Raw genomic sequence first — 19,261 nt, forward strand, 5'->3', positions numbered from 1 at the left:
ACAAGGAATGTTTAGACTGGAAAGTAAGAGGTTTTCAAATAAGGTATTCTCAATTAATCTATTCACAGTGAGAGAAATGAAACAAATCTGGAGGCTTTCCATAGGCAATATGAGTCCTAAAACTTTTTTTTAAAGATTATTTATTTATTTATTTATTTATTTATTTATTTATTTATTTATTTGAGTGAGAGAGGGGGAGGAGGGGCAGAGGGAGAAAATCTCAGCAGGCTCTCTACTGAGCACAAAACCCCACTGGCGGGCTCAATCCAACAACCCGAGATCATGAGCCAAAATCGAGAGTTGGGCACTCACCCGACTGGGTCACCCAGGCGCCCCTAAGTCCTGAGACTTTGGTGTCTATGATGCTTTCTTACTTTGATAGCTACAATCTCTATATTGAAGGTATTCATTATTTCAGTACTCAGACTTTTACTTCCTTATGGAATATTTAGTATTTAGTGGATTAGAGTCACTTTGGAGAAATTTTTTTATAGTTCCCAAGACTTTTAGGTAGCTCTCAAGACTTTTGCTAGTTTTCCTCCACGTTCCACTGAAATGTAATTTGTTTAAATATATATTTTGCAAAAAGAATCATAAGGACTCTAAAACTGAAAAGGTACCCTGTCCACTACTGATGAGACTGTAAACTGGCACAACTGTGATGGAAAAGAGTATGGTGGCACCTCAAAAATTTTAAAATAGAATTACCATATGATCTAGTTAATTCTATTTTGGAGTATATTTCCAACAGAATTGAAAACAAAGTCTTGAGATATTTGGATATCTATATTCATAGCAGTATTATGCACATGAGCCAAAAGGTAGAAACAACCCAAATGCCCATTGACAGAAAAAGGGATAAAGTAATGCAGTGAAAGATTCCACCCTAAAAAGCAAAGAAATTCTGAGATAGGCTACAACACCGGTAAACTCTAAGAACATTATGCTGAGTAAAATAAATCAGTAATAAGAAGGCAAATACCATATGATTACACTGTGTGATGTATCTAGAGTAGTCAGACTTAGGGAGAAAGAAAGCTAATGGTGATTTCCAAACACTGGGAAAGAGGACAGGGGTAGGTATTTAATGGGTATAGAGTTTCAGTTTGCAGGATCAAAACATCTGGAGACTGATTGCACAACAATGTGAATATATTTAACCCTACTGACTGAACTGTGAACTTGAAAATAATTAAGATGGTAAATTTATAAATTTATGTTCTGTGTCTTTTATCACAACGTTTTTAAAAAACTGAATGGACAAAAAGAAGAAGTGATCTAGATGAACTTAGGGATTTGCTCTCCTATGTTAACATTATAATTCAAATGTTGTTTGTGTGATGTTTTTTAAATTTAAAATTCTGCATTATATGTAATACTTTCCTATAATTAAACTATTCTCTAATATTTATAGATGAAAGCCTAACAGTATCTTCAGGAAAATACTTCATTATTTCAGTCAAACGGTGTAATACTGAACCAGTATAATGCTAAACCAATACTGAATTGTTTACTGTGCTAAGGGTAAGATTTTTACATTTGAGCATTTACACTGAATTATCATGTAGTTAGCATTAATAGAAACTTGTAAACTATGTGGGCTATTCTTTGTAAGAGACAGAATGTTTAAAATCTAATAAAACTACCAAATTATTAAAAAGTAGAGATGTTTCCATTGTATTGAAATGAATCCATTTACAGTGAGTTCAAAATACTCAGCAACAGTATTACATAGAAAAGACCTCTGACTATTACCCAGTTTCCATTTATATCTTTTTTCATCTTTGAGGCAAAAAAAGCACCAGTAGAAATAAAGAAAACAGTTTTGCATTACAGTAAATTTTATTAGGCCTAACTTAGAATAAAGTTCTCATTCTACATTTAGGTAAATAGAACAATTACAAACTATAAACTATATTCAGATTATGTCACCTTTATTCATTCACAGAAATCCTTCCATCACCATGACTTTTGAAAAATATAAAATGCTTAGAAAAATATCATATAATCTAAATATGAATTATTTGAGAAATATTTAAAACATCAGACAAACCAGTCTTCAAAAAGCCTTTAAAAAAATACTGCGGAAAAGGAAAAATAGAATTCAAATACTTTTGTTACATCAAAATATACATTACCTTCTCAAAACTGACATAAGTAATGAATACAAATTAAATTTAGATAAATAAACTGAAATAAAAGCTGCATCACAGATGTGTTTGTGTAGGTGTTTGTATATGTATACATTTGTATGGGCAGTTTTTAGGCTGTTACCAAAATGTCCAAATACTCTGTATGAAGTAATCTATTATTTACCCTCTTGCAAAACCATTCTAAAGAATATACCTCTATATAAAAGATGACAAACTAAATATTTTATCTGAAGATCTCCTCTTCTCTGTCTCTCTGTCACACACACGCACACACACACACACACACACACACTGTTTTTTCAGAAAAAGTTCTAAATCCTTTTATGTATGATGGCACCTATAATTTTTTTCACTTTTAAGACCTTTACTCATAGGTATTCAAATAATCTTTGATATGTGAGCATTTCACAGGAGGTTTTAAACCCATTTACATGCTATGCTAAGCATAGAGAAGGAAGCTTTCCATGAGTGATGACGGGCGCTAGATCTGTGTTTGTTTACTACACAATAAGAGGCCATACGGTGAGCATATGTATTAGGTATTGTGGCATTTTGTTTCTTTTGTGTTGGTCTGAATATGTTACACATTTAAAGCCATTCTGAAAATCTATAATTCAATTGTCCTTTAAGCAAATGATGAAAAAGCAACATAGAGAAAAAGAGAGAGGATCCCAAGGAACTTGCTTACCTGATTCACCAAGAGAAGATCCCACCTATCCCTGTTGTCTCTGTGGGAATATGGGGTTCTAAGAGCTGCTCATAGAAAAGTATCCAAATTCTCCAGATAAACATAGTCACTGTTTCTCACTATGACATTTTTGTGTGAGGACAGAGATATTTTCAAATACTGAAAGGATTTAACTGCAGGAAAAAATAACAAGAAAGAAATATGGGGGGCGGTGGAGTTCAGAGCTGAGCAGAGCTAGGCTGTGCCAGGGTTAAAAGTGGATAGTCTGGGGGTGCCTAGCTGGCTCAGTTGGTAGAGCATTCCTGACTTCAAGGTCATGACTCCAAGCCCCCTGTTGGGCATGGAGCCTATTTAAAAAAAATAATAATCTCTTAATGTCATTTAATAGCCAGTCAGTGTTCATATTCCCCAACCGGTACAGAAGTGGATAGTCTGGCATATGTAATTATCAACAACTGCTTCCCCTTGATTTCTATATGTGCCCTGGTCAGAAAACTCTAAAGTTGCCATGGAGTGTTTAAGAGTCCTTCATCAGTGGCCTTCCCTCCTCTCTGTGAAGAACTGTAACGAATCTGATATTTCACTCTAGTTACAAGTTGCCAAGATGGCCTGCCACTGTCTAATGGAGGCAGAAGACATGAGAATCCTAGATCAGAGATGATGAACTTTAGTACCAATAGCACAGGAAGCCACATTATGGTCAGGGTGCCTGTGTCAATTCCCCTTGCCCCCAAGTCACCCGGGTACAAGGCCAGTGTGCACAGATACAAGAGCAGTGGGGTATACTTTAGTGAAGGAATCTTGAATTTATGGAACTCAAATCTTCTGTAATGGGAAGCAAGCATGCAGAGGGAGACACTATTGCTACCTTCCAAGCCTTATAAATAAACCTGCCTTTTTTCTGGGAGAGACATGATCTCTGCTTTTTATGTCTATTTTCTATATAAACATCCTTGAAAAGATAATCTGGAACAAGTGGTAGTCATGGCCTCCTTCCCAAAACAGGCAGAAATGCAAAAGACTTCTGAAGAACGGTGTCCAATTCTTTCCTTCCATGATTGCACAGAGTCAAGAATCTCTTGGGGAGAAAAGAACCTCAAATTCTTTCCACAACTGTATAAAAACCTAATTGGTCAAAAGTAGCAGCCACCCGCTGTAGCTGAGAAAGAGGGAGATTTGGAATATTGTAGGTTTCATGGCTATCTTGTTTTTGTCTCACTTTCTTATGGTCTCTGAGTTACCTTGTTGGGTGTTGATGTTCTGTGGGATTGTTACCTCCAAAGGAAAAGATAAGTCTCACTGTGAGCACAGTTATCAGACATCAGAGGCTCCTTTTTATTTTCTCAACTCTATCTTAGAATCAGGATTCATATCAGATCCTCTCAGTGTGACTGGTTGATACACTGTATTTCTTAAGAATTTTTTAATCTTTAGGATTCTCTTTTCATTTCTTTTCTTTTACCTTTTAGTCTATTTGTTGAAGAAATCAAGCCATTTGCCCTAGGGAACTTCCCATAGTTTGAATTTTGCTGATTATTTCTCTGATGTGTCATTTGACATATTCTCCAATCCTTTACTTCCGATAAATGGGTTGTTGGGTCTAAAGGCATGATCAAATTCATTTAGTGCTTTTGGCAAGAATACTTTGTAGATGGTGATGTGTTCTTTCATTAAGAGGCACATAACTAGGTGATTGTAGCTCCTTTTGTGATGTTAGCAGCCATCGATGGTTTGATCCATTAGTTCGTTAGGAGTTGCAAAAGGATGACATCTTAATTCTATCTTTTCTTTTTTATATGAGCTGGAATACATTTTGTCTATATATTTAAGTTCGGTGTCCCCAGCTATTTCCCAAATGACTTCAGAGGTCTTGCATGTTAAAAAAAAAATAGAAAATAGGACATTCACATAGAGAACCCAATTGGAATCATAATAGAGATAATTGAATATGGTTTCACAAATGCTATTACTTTCTTGGTTGGATTTTTTTTTATTCTAATGTAAAATGTCTATATTTGAATCCCATCAAAAGGGACAGATTTGGTGTGGTCAACCAGAAAATAAAGAGATCGACCATTTTCTGGAGCTCAATGAGAGACAAAATCTATGGACAGGCACACCTCCTTTTATTGTGCTTTATTTCATTTCACTTTGCAGATACTGCAAATTTTTACAAACTGAAGGTCTCTTCCAGACAACTCCAAATTGAGCAAGTCTGTCAATGCCATTTTTCCAAAACCATTTGCTCACTTCTGTGTCTCTGTGTCACATTTTGGTCATTCTCATATTTCTAACTTTTTCATTTTTCTTATATTTGTTACAGTGCTACGTGATCAGTGATCTTTGATGAAACTATGGTAATTGTTTTGGAATGCCACAAATCCCACCCCTTATAATATAGTGAACTTAATAGATAAAAGTGTGTTCTGACTGCTTCATGACCAACCTTTCCCACATTGTCTGCCTCTTCTGGGGCTTCCCTCTTCCCTGAGACATAACAATATTGAAATTAGGCCAGTTAATAACCCTACAATGGCCGCTAAGTGTTCAAGTGCAAGTGTCACATGTCTCTCACTTCAAATCAAGTTAGAAATGATTATGTTTAGCGAGGAAAGCATGTTAAAAGCTGAGACAGGATGAAAGCTAGGCCTCCTGAATCAAACAGTTTATGAATGCAAAGAAGAAATTCTTGAAGGAAAATTAAAAGTGATATCCCAGTGAACACATGAATGATACAAAAGAGAAACAGCCTTATTGCTGATGTGGAGAAAGTTTGAGTGGTCCTGATAGAAGACCAAACCAGCTACCACATTCCCTTAAACCAAAAGCCAATCCAGATCAAGGTCCTCACTCTCTTCAATTCTAAGATGGCCGGGAGAGGTGAAGAAGCTGCAGAAGAAAAGTTGAAAGCTAGAAGAGGTTGGTTCATGAGGTTTAATAAGGAAAGAAGAGGAGAGAAGCCATCTCTGTAATGGAAGAGTGCAAAGTGAAGCAGCAGGCACTGATGCAAAAGGTCTAGCTCAGGTCATTAATGAAGGTGGCTATACTAAACAATAGATTTTTACCAGATGAAACAGCCATCTCTTGAAAGAAGATACCATTTAAGATTTTTATAGCTAAAGAGAAGTAAATGCCTGGCTTTAATGTTTCAAAGGACAGGCTGACTCTGTTGTTAAGGGCTAATGCAGATGGTGACTTGAAGTTGAAGCCAGAGCTCCCTGACCATTCTGAAAATCCTAAGCTTTTAAGAATTATGCTCAATCTACTCTCCTTGTGCTCTATAAATGGAACAACAAAACTTGGATGACAGCACATCTGCTTGCAACATGGTTTACTAAATATTTTAAGCCCAGTGTTGAGACGTCCTTCTCAAAATAAAGATTTCTTTCAAAATATGGCTGCTCATTTACAGTATGCCAGGTCACCCTAGAGCCCTAAGGGAGATAGGCAACAAGATTGGTGTTATTTTCATGTCTGCTAATACAACATCCATTCTGCAGTCCACACATCAAGGAGTAATTTCAATTTTCAAATCTTATTACTTAAGAAATACATTCTGTAAGACTATAGCTGTCATTGATAGTGATCCCTCTAAAGAATCTGAGCAAAGTAAATTGAAAACCTCCTGGAAAGGATTCACTATGCTAGATACCTTGAAGAACATTTGTGATTCTTGGGAAGCATTCAAAACATCAACATGAACAGGAGTTTGGAAGAAGTTGATTCTAATCCTCATGGATGACTGTAAGAGGTTTAGGACTTCAGAGTAGGAAGTAATTGGAGATGTAGTAGAACAGTAAGAGAACTAGAAGTAGAACCTGAAGTTGGAACTGGATTGCTACTATCTCATGATCAAATTTGAACAGATAAGGAGTTGCTTCTTATGGGTGAGCAAAGAAAATGGTTTCTTGAGATGGAAACTACTCCTGGTGGAGATGCTATGAAGATTGTTGAAATGAAAACAAAGCATTTACAGTATAATGTAAACATAGTTGATAAAGCAGCAGCAGGGTTTGAGACATTTGACTCCAATTTTGAATGAAGTTCTACAGTGGGTAAATGTTATCCAATCATATCACATGCTCTCGTGAAATGGGTTGTGGAAAAGAGTCATTGTTGCAGCAAACCTAACTGTCGTCTAATGTGAATTGCCACAGTCACCCCAACCTCCAGCAACCACCACCCTGATCAGTTAGCAGCCATCAACATTGAGGCAAGATGCTCCACCAGCAAAAAGATAAGAATTCCCTGAGGGTTAGCAATTTTTAGCAATAAAATATTTTTCAATTAAGGTATATACATTGTTTTGAGACATAATGCTATTGCCTATTTAATAGACTACAATGTATTGTAACTTAAACTTGTATATGCACTGGGAAACCAAAAAAATTTCTTTGACTTGCTTTACTGTGATTTTACTTTTTTTGTGGTGATTTGGAACCCAACCTCCAATATCTCTGAGGTATGCCTGTATTTCTCCTGTGTAAAGACTGTAGAAAAAGTCTCTAGAGGCTCTGTTATGCAGAAAGTTATTCTGAACACAGCCACTTTTGGTTAAAATATACACATGAATATGTCAAGTGGATTAAGAAATAGAAAAATATCTCATATTTCCTAATTATGAAGTATTACTTGTCACTCTGATATAACCTCCAATTACCTAGAATACTGAGAGTTGTATTAATAGTATATTTTTATTGTGAGGATTAACCAGAAAAGGAAGATGTGTATGTTACTGTGTATATATATTCCATTACATTCCAGAACTCATAACAACCAGCAACTATTCTACATGATCTTAAAGTCATGCTTTACTACATTCTGCTAACACTAAACTATACACATCAAAGACATTTCATCTCCATAGGTATGTAGTTAAATATAGAAATCTCTATCTCTAGATAAACAGTGTCTCCTTGTCCCTTTTGCTCTCTCCTTGGGATGTAAATTAGGGAATTCAAAGGAGATAGAAGGAATTGGACAACAAGTTGCTGAGCCTCAATGAGCTGCTGTGACAGGGCAGCTGTTTGCTTGGCCTTTTGTGGGTCTTCTACTTGAGACACACTGGCCATGCTCTATAACACTGATAGTCACTGGATTGTCTGTCCCCTTGGGAACAACTCCTCAGAGGTAGACTAGAAAGCTGTCTAAACTCTGCTACTATATTTTTCTGACATAATAAGCATAACTTATTGAACAGATATAAATCTTTGATGAACTTACAGTGCTTCAAAGTCATTATTTTGACATCAGTAAGTCTTATAGACAGTGAACTGCAGGAGATTAGACAGATGCTGTATTGACCAAAGAAAATACCCTGGAGTTTGCTTTTTGACTAAATCTTTGATACATATTAGCTTTATTTTTATTTGACTCTTATTTTCAGAAGTGAGACACAGCCCAAAGAAACAAAATACCAACCATTAAGATGCTTTTGAGAAAAAACTAGGTCCTTGATAGGGTCACATCTACTCTATAAGTAAAACTTCACAGGAGGAAACCATAGAATCATAGAACTAGAAGGAATATTTAAGACCAACTGGGCAAATTTCCTCCCTTATAGCTAAGGAAAATGAGGTTAAGTGGGGTGTAGTGACTCACCCAAAGGCATGTGGCCAGTTAGTCCTCAACTCTTGACTGTGCATGTCATCGAAGGTGATTTTTAGTGTTTAGTTGCTACCCTTAAACTTTAAATATACAAGTGAATGATATATTCTTCATATAAGTTCATGGAGCGGGATCCCTGGGTGGCGCAGAGGTTTAGCCCCTGTCTTTGGCCCAGGGCGCGATCCTGGAGACCCGGGATCGAATCCCACATCGGGCTCCTGGAGCATGGAGCCTGCTTCTCCCTCTTCCTGTGTCTCTGCCTCTCTCTCTGTGTGTGTGTGACTATCATAAAAAAAAAAAAAAAAAAAAAAAAAAAAAAAAAAAAAAAAGTTCATGGAGCATAGGTGAAATCTCTAGAAAAAGAGGAAAATTACCAAGAAAACTGCTAAATTTAATACAGAACAAGATACCAAAATTTCACTTATGGACAACTTTTCATTCCCTATTGCCTCACAATGATACAATAAACTGTGGCAAAAACTGGCATATTTGAAGTTGTGTTCACTTGTCCAGGTAGTCAGGATACCACTCAGCAGGCTTTAACTAGTAGTTTTGTAGCCACCAACCAAAAAATTTTACTGGTTCCCCAAATGTCTCATAGTCTAAAGAAATCTGCCTGTTTTATAAAAATACCATAAACCCTCTTGTCATTATTTAAAACTAAATTCAAATGGGATCTTCAAAGATACTGTGCTTGAATTAAAATCATATAAAATCATGTTTAAAATCATTTTAATAATATTTTAGAAATAAGTCTAAACATTTGTTCATATAAAAGAAATACAAAATGTTTTTAATTTAAAGCCATCTCCACCATCCCCAGTAACTCCGTTGTATGAGAGTCTAATTTGCTAATTAGACTGATGATACCTGTCTTCATTGTGAGTTATGGGTAATTAGAAATTATAACTGAACTACTAAAGGAGAATGGACCCTTCACAAGGGCAGTCAACCAGATCATTATTTTGAGGCAAAGCAACCTAATGATTACTGCAAAGTTCAAACTGAAAGAATTGATTTGAACAATAAGATGACTCTATTTGGGGGTCAAACCCTTGGTGCTTTATGGATACCATACAATTCTTTTAGTACATTAAAATGGGTTTTGATCAAAGAAAAATCCACAGAATCAGATAATGTGCCTAGAGGGAAAGGAGACATGCAGAGATAGTGCCCCCTACTCTGCCCCACCCCCACTAAATTCCAGAGAATTTCATATAAACTAAAAGGTAGGGAAAGTCCATACTCCCAGGTAATAAACAACCCTTTCATACGCAGCTACAGAGAATGAGTCCTCCTCGCCCCAGGAGGCTCCTATTAGTCCTAGGGGTCAGGGAGGAAAGAACTAACTGCAGCCCAGACCGCCAAGACCAAGACCAAATTCACAGTGGTACTTGCCAAAGACTAGGAAGGCTTCATGAAAGAACACAAATGAACACTGTTTTGGTGGGTTTAACAAATGTTCACTTCTTTCATCCCCAGTGACCATTGTGACACAATTTCCAGAAGACATTATGTTTCTGCGGTCCACATAACTGGTTTACAAAAAAACTTCTAGAATGACACTTGTTTGTACATTGGAGATACGGAAGGATTTCAGTGCCTGAATAAATTACAGTAATGAGATATGGCGTGTCTTCTTAAACATTTATTACTATGAAAAACCCTGACCAAACACAGGCCTTTCAAAAGCAGCATATAGAGAGCTCTGGGATTGATCACTTGCTACTAACTCCTTGCCTTTGATTGCAAAACTGGGTGCAGGTTTCTGCTTTACTTCCCTAACAGGTTAGTACAATCTGGTCTTATTCACAGGTGGCACTGTGTTGTGCCATCCTTTGGAATTTTCTCTGCAGCTTGCACAGAGAGGAGCAGGGGAGAGAAAGCAAAGAGGAGAGTGGGGGGCAGAAGTTAGTCCCTTTGCACGGCACACCTGTCTTAAAGAGACAGAGATGCTTTGGAGTCAGCCTTTCGGTTGAAAAGCTATGATACTGCCGTCACGTTTTATGTGTTCATTTATTGCTAGCCAAAACCTTTCACTCTTTAAATTTTCAATAAATAGAATATGATGAATTATCAAAATCTCACCAAGAAACAAAAATCCTATGTTTTTCACCTTTCAGACTGAGCATTCAAAGGCATTTCTTCAGCTGGAAATGCTGTTCTTTCTCTTCATAAGTACAGGCAACTTAGGAGGTCTCCAATTATTGACTTAGTGAATGTTTACTGAATGAGCACCGTGAGGTCTCTAACCAAAAGCTGCACCCTCTACCACACTCTAAGTGGAGAAAATCCCCTGATTCCCTTCATAGGTAAAGAAATTCAGGCCAGGAGAATTTACATGACCTATTCATATATTTCACTGATACTGACCTAGTACCCACGTAGGTCTATTCTGACTTCAAATCTGTAATCTTTGCATTTGGTAGTCTGATCTCCATACCTCTGCTCATTACAGGAAGAACAAAATAGAAGGGAACCTATTTTGTGCTAAAACACTTGTTAAAGATCATACCAATATTCTTTTATAGCAAAAATTAGAAAACTAAGTAGTTTTTTACTTGATACATTTGTAAAGCATAGTTATGGGGCAGTCAGAAAAAAAGGAAATTGAGCGTTTGGTTTTTTTGTTTTTTTGGTTTTTTTTAGAGAGAGAGAGAGAAAGAGAGAGCACATGCATGTAGGTGCACAACGGAGGGAAGAGAAGAGGGAGAGGGAGAGAGAGAATCTCAAACAGGCTCCAAGCTCAGTGATTTGCCTAATGCGAGGCTTGATCTCAGGACCCTGAGATCATGACCTGAACCAAAATCAGGAGTAGGACATTTAACCAACTGAGTCACACAGATGTCCTGGAAATTGAGATTTAAAAAAAATACTACATAAATGAGAAGAAATAAAAATAAAAATTTATGCGTAGAGAAATTCCAATATGAGTAATTCTGAAATCTGTTAAATTGGATTGCAGGGAAGGGAATCATAAATCCTTATGTGAATCCCTATTGCTACAGATCATAGAAGGAGATTTAATAATAATATTGCTTTTGATTGCACACATGCAGGGAAAGTTTGAAAGTGGAACTACAGAACATATTGCATACTAAGATTCTGTTTCTATGAATATTAGATATGACTTGTTAGAAACTCTAGCAAAGCCCTCCTATTGTTTTAGGTACCAAAGAGTAAAAGCATAGGATATAAGTTATATGAGTACATCTTCCACAGAAAGACATCAAACACACTTACTTGGCATTAAAGATCTAAGATATTAATGCATTTTACAACAGCCAGGAGGAAATGTTTTTGCTCTGTAAATAAGCTCTCTGATTCGGTTTGGTTCCTACAGTTTGTTTTTAATTAGGCAAAGAGACATTTTTAAAATTTTTGTTTTCTAACCTTAAATAGCTAAGTTCAAAATGATTGTGTAGTATCTATCTACCTTCTCCTTTTCCTGTCTAATTTTAATAGCAAGTCAGTCCTTTCTACACTTCCAATCAGAAGATGCTAAACTTCTTTATTAGTTTCCTTTTACCCTGGGAGCAGAAGGAGTGGGGGAGAGAATCTGTTTGGTTCTTGTTGATTTGAGAGATATAATTTTTTCTGGTGGTTTTATATGCATTATTTTCAAAACACAGAAATAGGTATGGCTTTGCTGGAAAGAGCCCTCTTGTTGAAAAGAACCCATATGCTGGAATGTTCATCTGACTTTACACAGCAGGAACCAGAGGGCCAATGCTCATTGTGGCAAATGCTGGCCAGGATTAAGCATGGTGGCAGCTGGTCGACAGTTGGCACATGGTACAACTCTCGTGGGTCTATGTCTTCTACAGTGTTGAAACAAAGGGCAGTATTTGCAATTTATGAAGCCTTTTGGAAAGCATAAAATAAAAGAAAAAACCCTCTGGACATAAAATCTTATTAGCGTCTTCGCTCGAGATGAGGAGAGGAGAAAAATGGACGTAAGCTTGGATTCATCATTCACATACACTTAATGCATAAACACCCACGGATAATTCTGTTGCAATTAATGTTTTATGTTCTTTCTCTACACTCTCTGCTTCATTCCTAGAACACTTGAAGGATAAGTTAGAAGAATATATGGCCCGATTTTCCAAAGTCAGGATTGTTCGCACCAAGAAAAGGGAAGGGCTCATCCGGACCCGCCTCTTGGGGGCATCTATGGCCAGAGGAGAAGTCTTGACGTTCCTGGACTCCCACTGTGAAGTCAATGTGAACTGGCTGCCCCCACTCCTTAGTGAGTACGCATACTAATGGTGGCTTTCTGGGGACCAGGGGGGCCTGGGGAATCACCCTCCTTCATAGGGAGTTTGTGGCTTGCTTCTGTTCAGATTGCAATCAACAAAGACTAGAGATCCCTTCTACCATTTTTACAGTGAGAGCCTTGACTTCTGTCTTAACCTCGGCTAAGGACAAGTAGGTAACTAGACAACTACATTAAAATTGACATTTTAGCTACTACCAACTGCAATCTAACTTAAGGCTTGAAAAAGTTTCATTTAGTTTAAACTAAATTCTCCTTTATTGTTCTTATAATCATTAGGTAAATAATAAAAGAAAAAAGTGTTTTTTAAAAAGATTTTATTTATTTATTCATGAGAGACACAGAGAGAGAGGCAGAGACATAGGCAGAGGGAGAAAGAGGCTCCCCTCAGGGAGTCCGATGTGGGACTCAATCCCAGGACCCTGGGGTCACAATCTGAGCCAAAGGTAGATGCCAAACCAATGAGCCACGCAGCAGCCCCAGAAAAAAAAATACTTAAAAGCTCTAGTTCTAATTACAGTAAGATTAAAACACACTCACTCACCACACACACAGAGCTTAACAATGATTATAGAACTGTTAAGAAATGAGGATAGAAAATTATTCACCCCTAGAATATAATTCAAGTGTAAATGCTCTGACATTTTCTAGAATTTGTAATGCCAGTTCTCCTAGCCACTTCTGGCATGGCTCTGGGGCCCTAAATATATAATCTCCCAAGTTTACGTAGGACCCCCTCAAACACTCCAAGCTACTATCCAGATGACACATCTCACATGCTCACAATATGGCTGAAGAGTAGGGAAAGAAGAAGCCTCTCTATCGCATCACAGTTGAACTGTTAGAAACATGAAAGAAGTAAAAGTCATTCAAGCTAGAAAACACACGTGTGGCTCAGTTGGAGCTTGACTCTTCTGTTTTTTACTTCACAATGAAGTCAGACATAAAGTCCAGTAGTGGACGAGGAATAAATTACAAGCTTGGAAAAAAAAATATATGTTTCTAAGAAGCTCTTGGTGTGCACATACCGTATGACTCCTTATTCTTTTAGATTTCGCTAAATCAACTTTTATTGTAAATATATCCCTGGCCTTGGAGCTAAAGCCAGTAAAAACTGCCTTTACAATAAGCTGCCTCAGAAAGAATGATTTGCTATTGACTACTGTGTAGGATTTCAGCTGGAACCAGCAAAGCTCCATTAGTAAAAGATGTGGGGGGGAAATCAATTGAAACTGTGTAGGATTTAAGACAGGAAATGACCAGCAACTAACACCCCACCGCATCACCAGATCCACACATACCTACACAGATGACTGCCCAGCCATCGTAATCAACAGGAATGTCTCAGTGCTCCTGCGGCCAGAGATTCCTCTGAGCTTTTAATTAAAAGTACCTTGTCCAAGGACATAGCAATTTAGAGTTTCATCAGCAACAGTGAGATTCCTGCAAACTGAATTTGACCTGTATACTGTTGAATACTCAAGGAAGTCAGCAAAAGGCCTAATTTATTTATGAACCAAAGCAATTCCTAAATGCCAATTATCAAGCCTCTGATTGTTCATATGAATCCAACAGGAAAAGAGAGAGAGAGAGAGCAAAAATAAAGAGAAACCCACTTTTTCTCATTAAAACATTTCATTTCCTGTAGGCCTGATGGATAAGAAATGATTCAAGCTCAGGATCACTATCTTTTTTTATTTTCCTCTATCAGTGCCTTGACACATCATCCAAAATGAAAAAACAGGCGGAGCCACACAGTTTCTTGGTTCATTTTTCACCTTGGGATTATACCTGAATTTCAATTTCCCATTAAGAGTCTGTTTGTTTGATCCCTGGAAATTGAAATGTAGGCACAAGCCTTAGATGAAAAATTAGTCATGCTGCTTTCACCCTAAGCTAGAACAGCTGGATGAGAGCTGAAAGGAAATTTGAAGGGAAAGTTGACAGTTAATTTAACATACTCATTCTCTTTGGGTCACCTTGGGACTCCTTGTTGGTCAAGGAACTTGTAAATCAACCTGATTCTGAATTTGATTGAAGAAAGTCACTGAAACCTTAATATTAAAACACCTGCAGAGAGATTTTGAACAGCGCAATGATAGCCCCCTCTGCCAAAGACATCTATGGGGAAACACCATTTAGATAAAGATTAAAACCCATTACAAGACTTACTCAGGTGAAAATGGATGCTCACAGGGTGCTTGGTGAAGAATCACCTGAAATAGTGCTGGGGCTCTCCCTGTCTACGAGTTAGCTGAAATAATATTAAGGCAACCTCCAGGCTCTCAGAGGCCCTGGGGCCATGCTGTTTACCTTGCCACATACCAGCATTCTATATTCCCCTTACCCTGTTTAATCTTTTTTCTATCACATTTGTCACCTCTGAACGTGCTATATAATTTAAAGATTTATTATGTATATTGATGGTCTTTCCTCTACTGCTAAAGACAGAGATTTTTGTGGTTGTTACTCATTGATATGTTCCCAGAACCTAGAAAAGTGGCAGGCATATAATTTCTATTCAATAAATAGTTGTTGAATTAGGAAGGAAGGAAGGAAGGAAGGAAGGAAGGAAGGAAGGAAGGAAGGAAGGAAGGAAGGAAGGAAGGAAAGAATATATAAATATGGAGGGGAGACCTTCTACAGAATTCGGTGGTTTCTCCACCCTGCCTTATCAGCATCACCAAAATAATAATACTAAGATAACCAAACCTCATTATTTCTAAAAAATATGTTTTTTAAGATATTTGAATGTATTTTATTCTGCATGCCACATCAGAGTGTCCAAATAACCAGAAAGCAGATGTTCATACTTAAGTTCTGTCAGACAATATGCTTGTTATAATAAATATCAATTGAGTGCACATTCTTGGGAAGAAAGTACAGTTGGCCCCTTAAACTACACAGAGATTAGGAGCACCAACACCCCATACAGTCAAATATTCATGTGTAACTTTGGACTCCACCCAAAACTTCACTACCAATAGCCTAGTGTTGACCAGAAGCCTTACCAATCACATTAACAGTCAATTGACCCTTATTGTGTATGGTATATGTATTATATACCCCACTCTTCCAACAAAGTAAATTAGAAAATAAAATGTTCTTAAGAAAATCATAAGGAAGAGAAAATACATGTATAGCACTGTACTCCATCAGAAAAAGATATATATTTATAAGGGACCTGCGAAGTTCAAATTCGTGTTGTTCAATAGTCAACTGTATGTCACATGTAGCTGTTCTAGGAGACCCAAAGTAGGTAAACGCCAATTCCCTGTGCTATTAAAATCTCACAGTAATAATATTTACATGGAAAAGGAAGGAGCTGGAACCGGAAAAGATATCCCATGAGAAGTACCATGATGGAGAGATAACTGATTTCAGGATTGGACCGTGAAGTAGTTGTCGCATCCTGGGTTTTGCTCTTGAAAGATGAGTGACCTTCAACAAGTTATTTCACTTATCTGAGCTCAGTAACCTCATATGTAAATTGACAATGACAGTAGCAGCCACCTTACAGGGTTGCTAGGAGGATTAGAAATAGCAAGAGTACTGGAGCACTTAGCAGTTGCTCAAGAATTGAGTAGTAGCAGGAATAGTAAGAGTAGTATCAGGCCATCTAATATGTTTTGGGATGAATGAGGAAAGATAAAAATGTATAGCTTTGATAAACAGAGTCTGTATCAAAGGAAAATGGCAAAAGAGAACTTGGCAAAATCTCTGGTAATCCTGAGAGCAAAGAATTCTGTGTGTGATGTGTCAGCATTTAGCGAGAGAGCAGCCATCATGACCATTATAAGATTAGATACTAAAAAACAACAACAAAAAAAAACATACATGAAATTAAATATTTATATTTTGGAACCTCCAGAAAGCAGGACAATATTTTCTCAGAAGCTCCTGCTATATGCTTGAAGGAACACAAGTACTGTTTATACTCCACACATATTGGATGCACTATAAAATGACAGATTGGGGACAGGTCAGAGCAAAAATGTGACAGAGGTAGAGCTAAATGGACTTCTGCAAGTCTCTCTGGGACATAACTTCCTTAAAGGAAAATACAACAGCGCTAATTGTACCTAATCACTGTCCCATCATGTTAAATCCAGGCTTGGAACAGATTTCACAAAGTGCTCTAACAACAGGAAGCCAGGCTACAAACATCATCCCTGCATTAGGAAGGATCTGTAGGATTCTCTTTGCTGAAAAATGATAGATGGCCTAAGCAGGCATGTCATTTCCTATTTTGTGCTTTCATTTTTCAGACCAAATTGCACTAAACCACAAAACCATCGTGTGCCCCATGATCGATGTCATTGACCACAATCATTTTGGGTATGAGGCACAAGCTGGGGATGCCATGAGAGGCGCCTTCGACTGGGAAATGTACTACAAAAGAATCCCCATCCCTCCAGAGCTCCAGAGGGCAGATCCCAGCGACCCTTTTGAGTGAGTAGTGGCTGAGGGAGGGGCCATGGGAGAGAGGGCAGGTAATTCATTTCAGACATGTCAACTTGATACCTGTGAGGACAATTATCTCTAATAAAATGGATGAAAACAGGTGGCGACAATATCCACACCTTGGAGAAAAGTCAGACCTACAAGTTGTAGCAAATTACAAGCTGCGCTGAATACATGGATCACCCCTTGTCAAACTTTGCTAGGCATCAGACGAAGTGTGCCTCTATGAGACTCAGGAAAATGCAGAGTTCACTGAAAATGCATATTCCCTATGTAGATACTCTCCCAGAATCCTCTCCTTCTCTTCAGTTCTATTCTTTTGCCTTTTCCCAAAAGAATCATTTAAATTAACTATTTTACTTCATGTTTTTTGGAAAATTATATAAATACGCAGCAGTGTTTAAGCCTCTGTTTACACTCTGTTGGGAATTAAAAGGGAAAGCAGTCCTTTTGAGTAGGTGCTCTCATACCTTAAACTTGGGCAATTCGATCAAAATGATATATCCAATGTAATCATTGATAACCTTGCCATTAATTTAAGTTCTATATAGATAAGAATCTGCAATAATCTACTGGTTTCTACAAAGTTAAGTCCTTTTTTTTCCAGTGTGGACATGAGAATTGTGCATGTCAAGAAAAAGAAAAAAATATATATATATTTAGCTTACTTTGTTCTCTTAGGTTCTCTTAGGTTCTCTTAGGACCATAAATGGTGAATGGTTAACTTTGTTCAAAAGTTAGCCCAGAGACTGCCCAAGGCATACTATGATCTATTTCTCAGACTGTACCCTTTCGATCATATTAAAATTGTCACAACTTTAAAACTGTTATATATGTTTTCTCAGGACAAGAAAAATGTCTGTGATTGAAACTTTGCATACTTTCTAAAGGTCTGTTTAAAATGTGTTAAAATCAATATTGTCTTTTCATTAATAATATGGCAAGTAAAAGTTTCAGTGGAGAAGCTCCCAAGCATAAAAACCACTCCTGTAACATTAACCCTTTAAACTACAAAAAATAAATTATAAACATCGGGAAAATGTTTCTTGCAATTCTAGTCTCTAGAGAGATAAACTCTCAGGAAAGCTGAGGGGATTTCTGAAAACAGTAGCCTGATAGAAAGGGAGACATAAATGATTTCTTTTGTAATATGAAGCACGCTTATCAAGTATCCAGAATTTCTGAAGTCCTCATCATACTCTGAAATTGCTGGAGAGTTTTTTGAGAAGAAATTATAAACTCCCATTGTTTCTCTTTCAAATGCTTTGGCCAAGATTTCAAGGACATTCAAAACTACTAGAAAAGGTCTTTAGAGATGGAGTTTCCAGTAAGCATTTGAAGAGGGCTGGAGAGATGTTCATTGGGCTTTCCTGAAGTTAGCCATCCAAAAACCTTGGCAACAGGGCTTATGGGAAGGATTTAAAGCCAGGTTGAGGTTTGGGGGAGGATACTACAGGACCCTAAATATGGTGAAACTGTCACTGGATGGCAGCTGACTGGGGAAGACCATAGTCTGATTTCTGCTCCCTGAGGCTGCCATGTTTTCAGGGCTAGTATTCAATGAAGATGATTTTCCAAATACTCTCATAGTGACTGGCTTATAATGACCTTTTCCTTTGCTTCCACTGCAGTAGCCGAGTGGGGCTCCTGCTTTGGCCAGAAACTGGTTCACAATGCCTACCAAGGGAATCTGAGTTGGGGAAAATTATGAAAGTATACTCAGTCCCTGCACTGACAGTTGAAATGTTTTGTCAGGCAGACCCTGGCTGTGGCTATCACCCTATCAGGCACCTTGCTTAACCCCAGAGCTTGCAGAGTTGGTGGCTTTCAGAATTAAATTACCTCTTGTTCCTGTCACCTACTTCGGCAGATGCTTTCCGTCAAAGATTGCATTTGTCTCTTGAATACTACTGCTTTTCTGGCTTTTAATTCCCTTTGATTCCTAGGAATGTGGACACTTTAGCCTTTTGTAATAAATGTAGCTTCCAAGATATGTCCACTTTGATCTTAAAAATTGCATTTGCCTTTCTGATAATAAAAGAATGGTTACCCAAGCAGCTATGAGCAGTG

The 19,261-nt window shown here is 37.5% G+C and overlaps 1 protein-coding gene and 1 long non-coding RNA gene across 4 annotated transcripts in view; one reads left to right on the top strand and one right to left on the bottom strand.

Annotated features, from left to right (window-relative positions):
* The window catches only part of LOC112669614 (uncharacterized), a 30,577-nt gene extending 11,345 nt beyond the window's left edge, over positions 1–19,232 (bottom strand). For all 3 annotated transcript variants that reach the window (XR_003142384.3, XR_003142382.3, XR_003142383.3), the window contains exon 1: positions 19,034–19,232. This is a non-coding gene — a long non-coding RNA (uncharacterized LOC112669614). The remainder of the gene's footprint in view (positions 1–19,033) is intronic.
* The window catches only part of GALNTL6 (polypeptide N-acetylgalactosaminyltransferase like 6), a 1,158,724-nt gene that overhangs the window by 942,649 nt on the left and 196,814 nt on the right, over positions 1–19,261 (top strand). The window contains exons 6-7 of the mRNA XM_025462860.3: positions 12,515–12,700; positions 16,996–17,179. Coding sequence (XP_025318645.1) covers positions 12,515–12,700; positions 16,996–17,179 — 370 coding nt within the window. The remainder of the gene's footprint in view (positions 1–12,514; positions 12,701–16,995; positions 17,180–19,261) is intronic.

This window comes from Canis lupus, chromosome 25 (genome assembly GCF_003254725.2).
Source record: "Canis lupus dingo isolate Sandy chromosome 25, ASM325472v2, whole genome shotgun sequence".
NCBI classification, from domain to species: domain Eukaryota; kingdom Metazoa; phylum Chordata; class Mammalia; order Carnivora; family Canidae; genus Canis; species Canis lupus.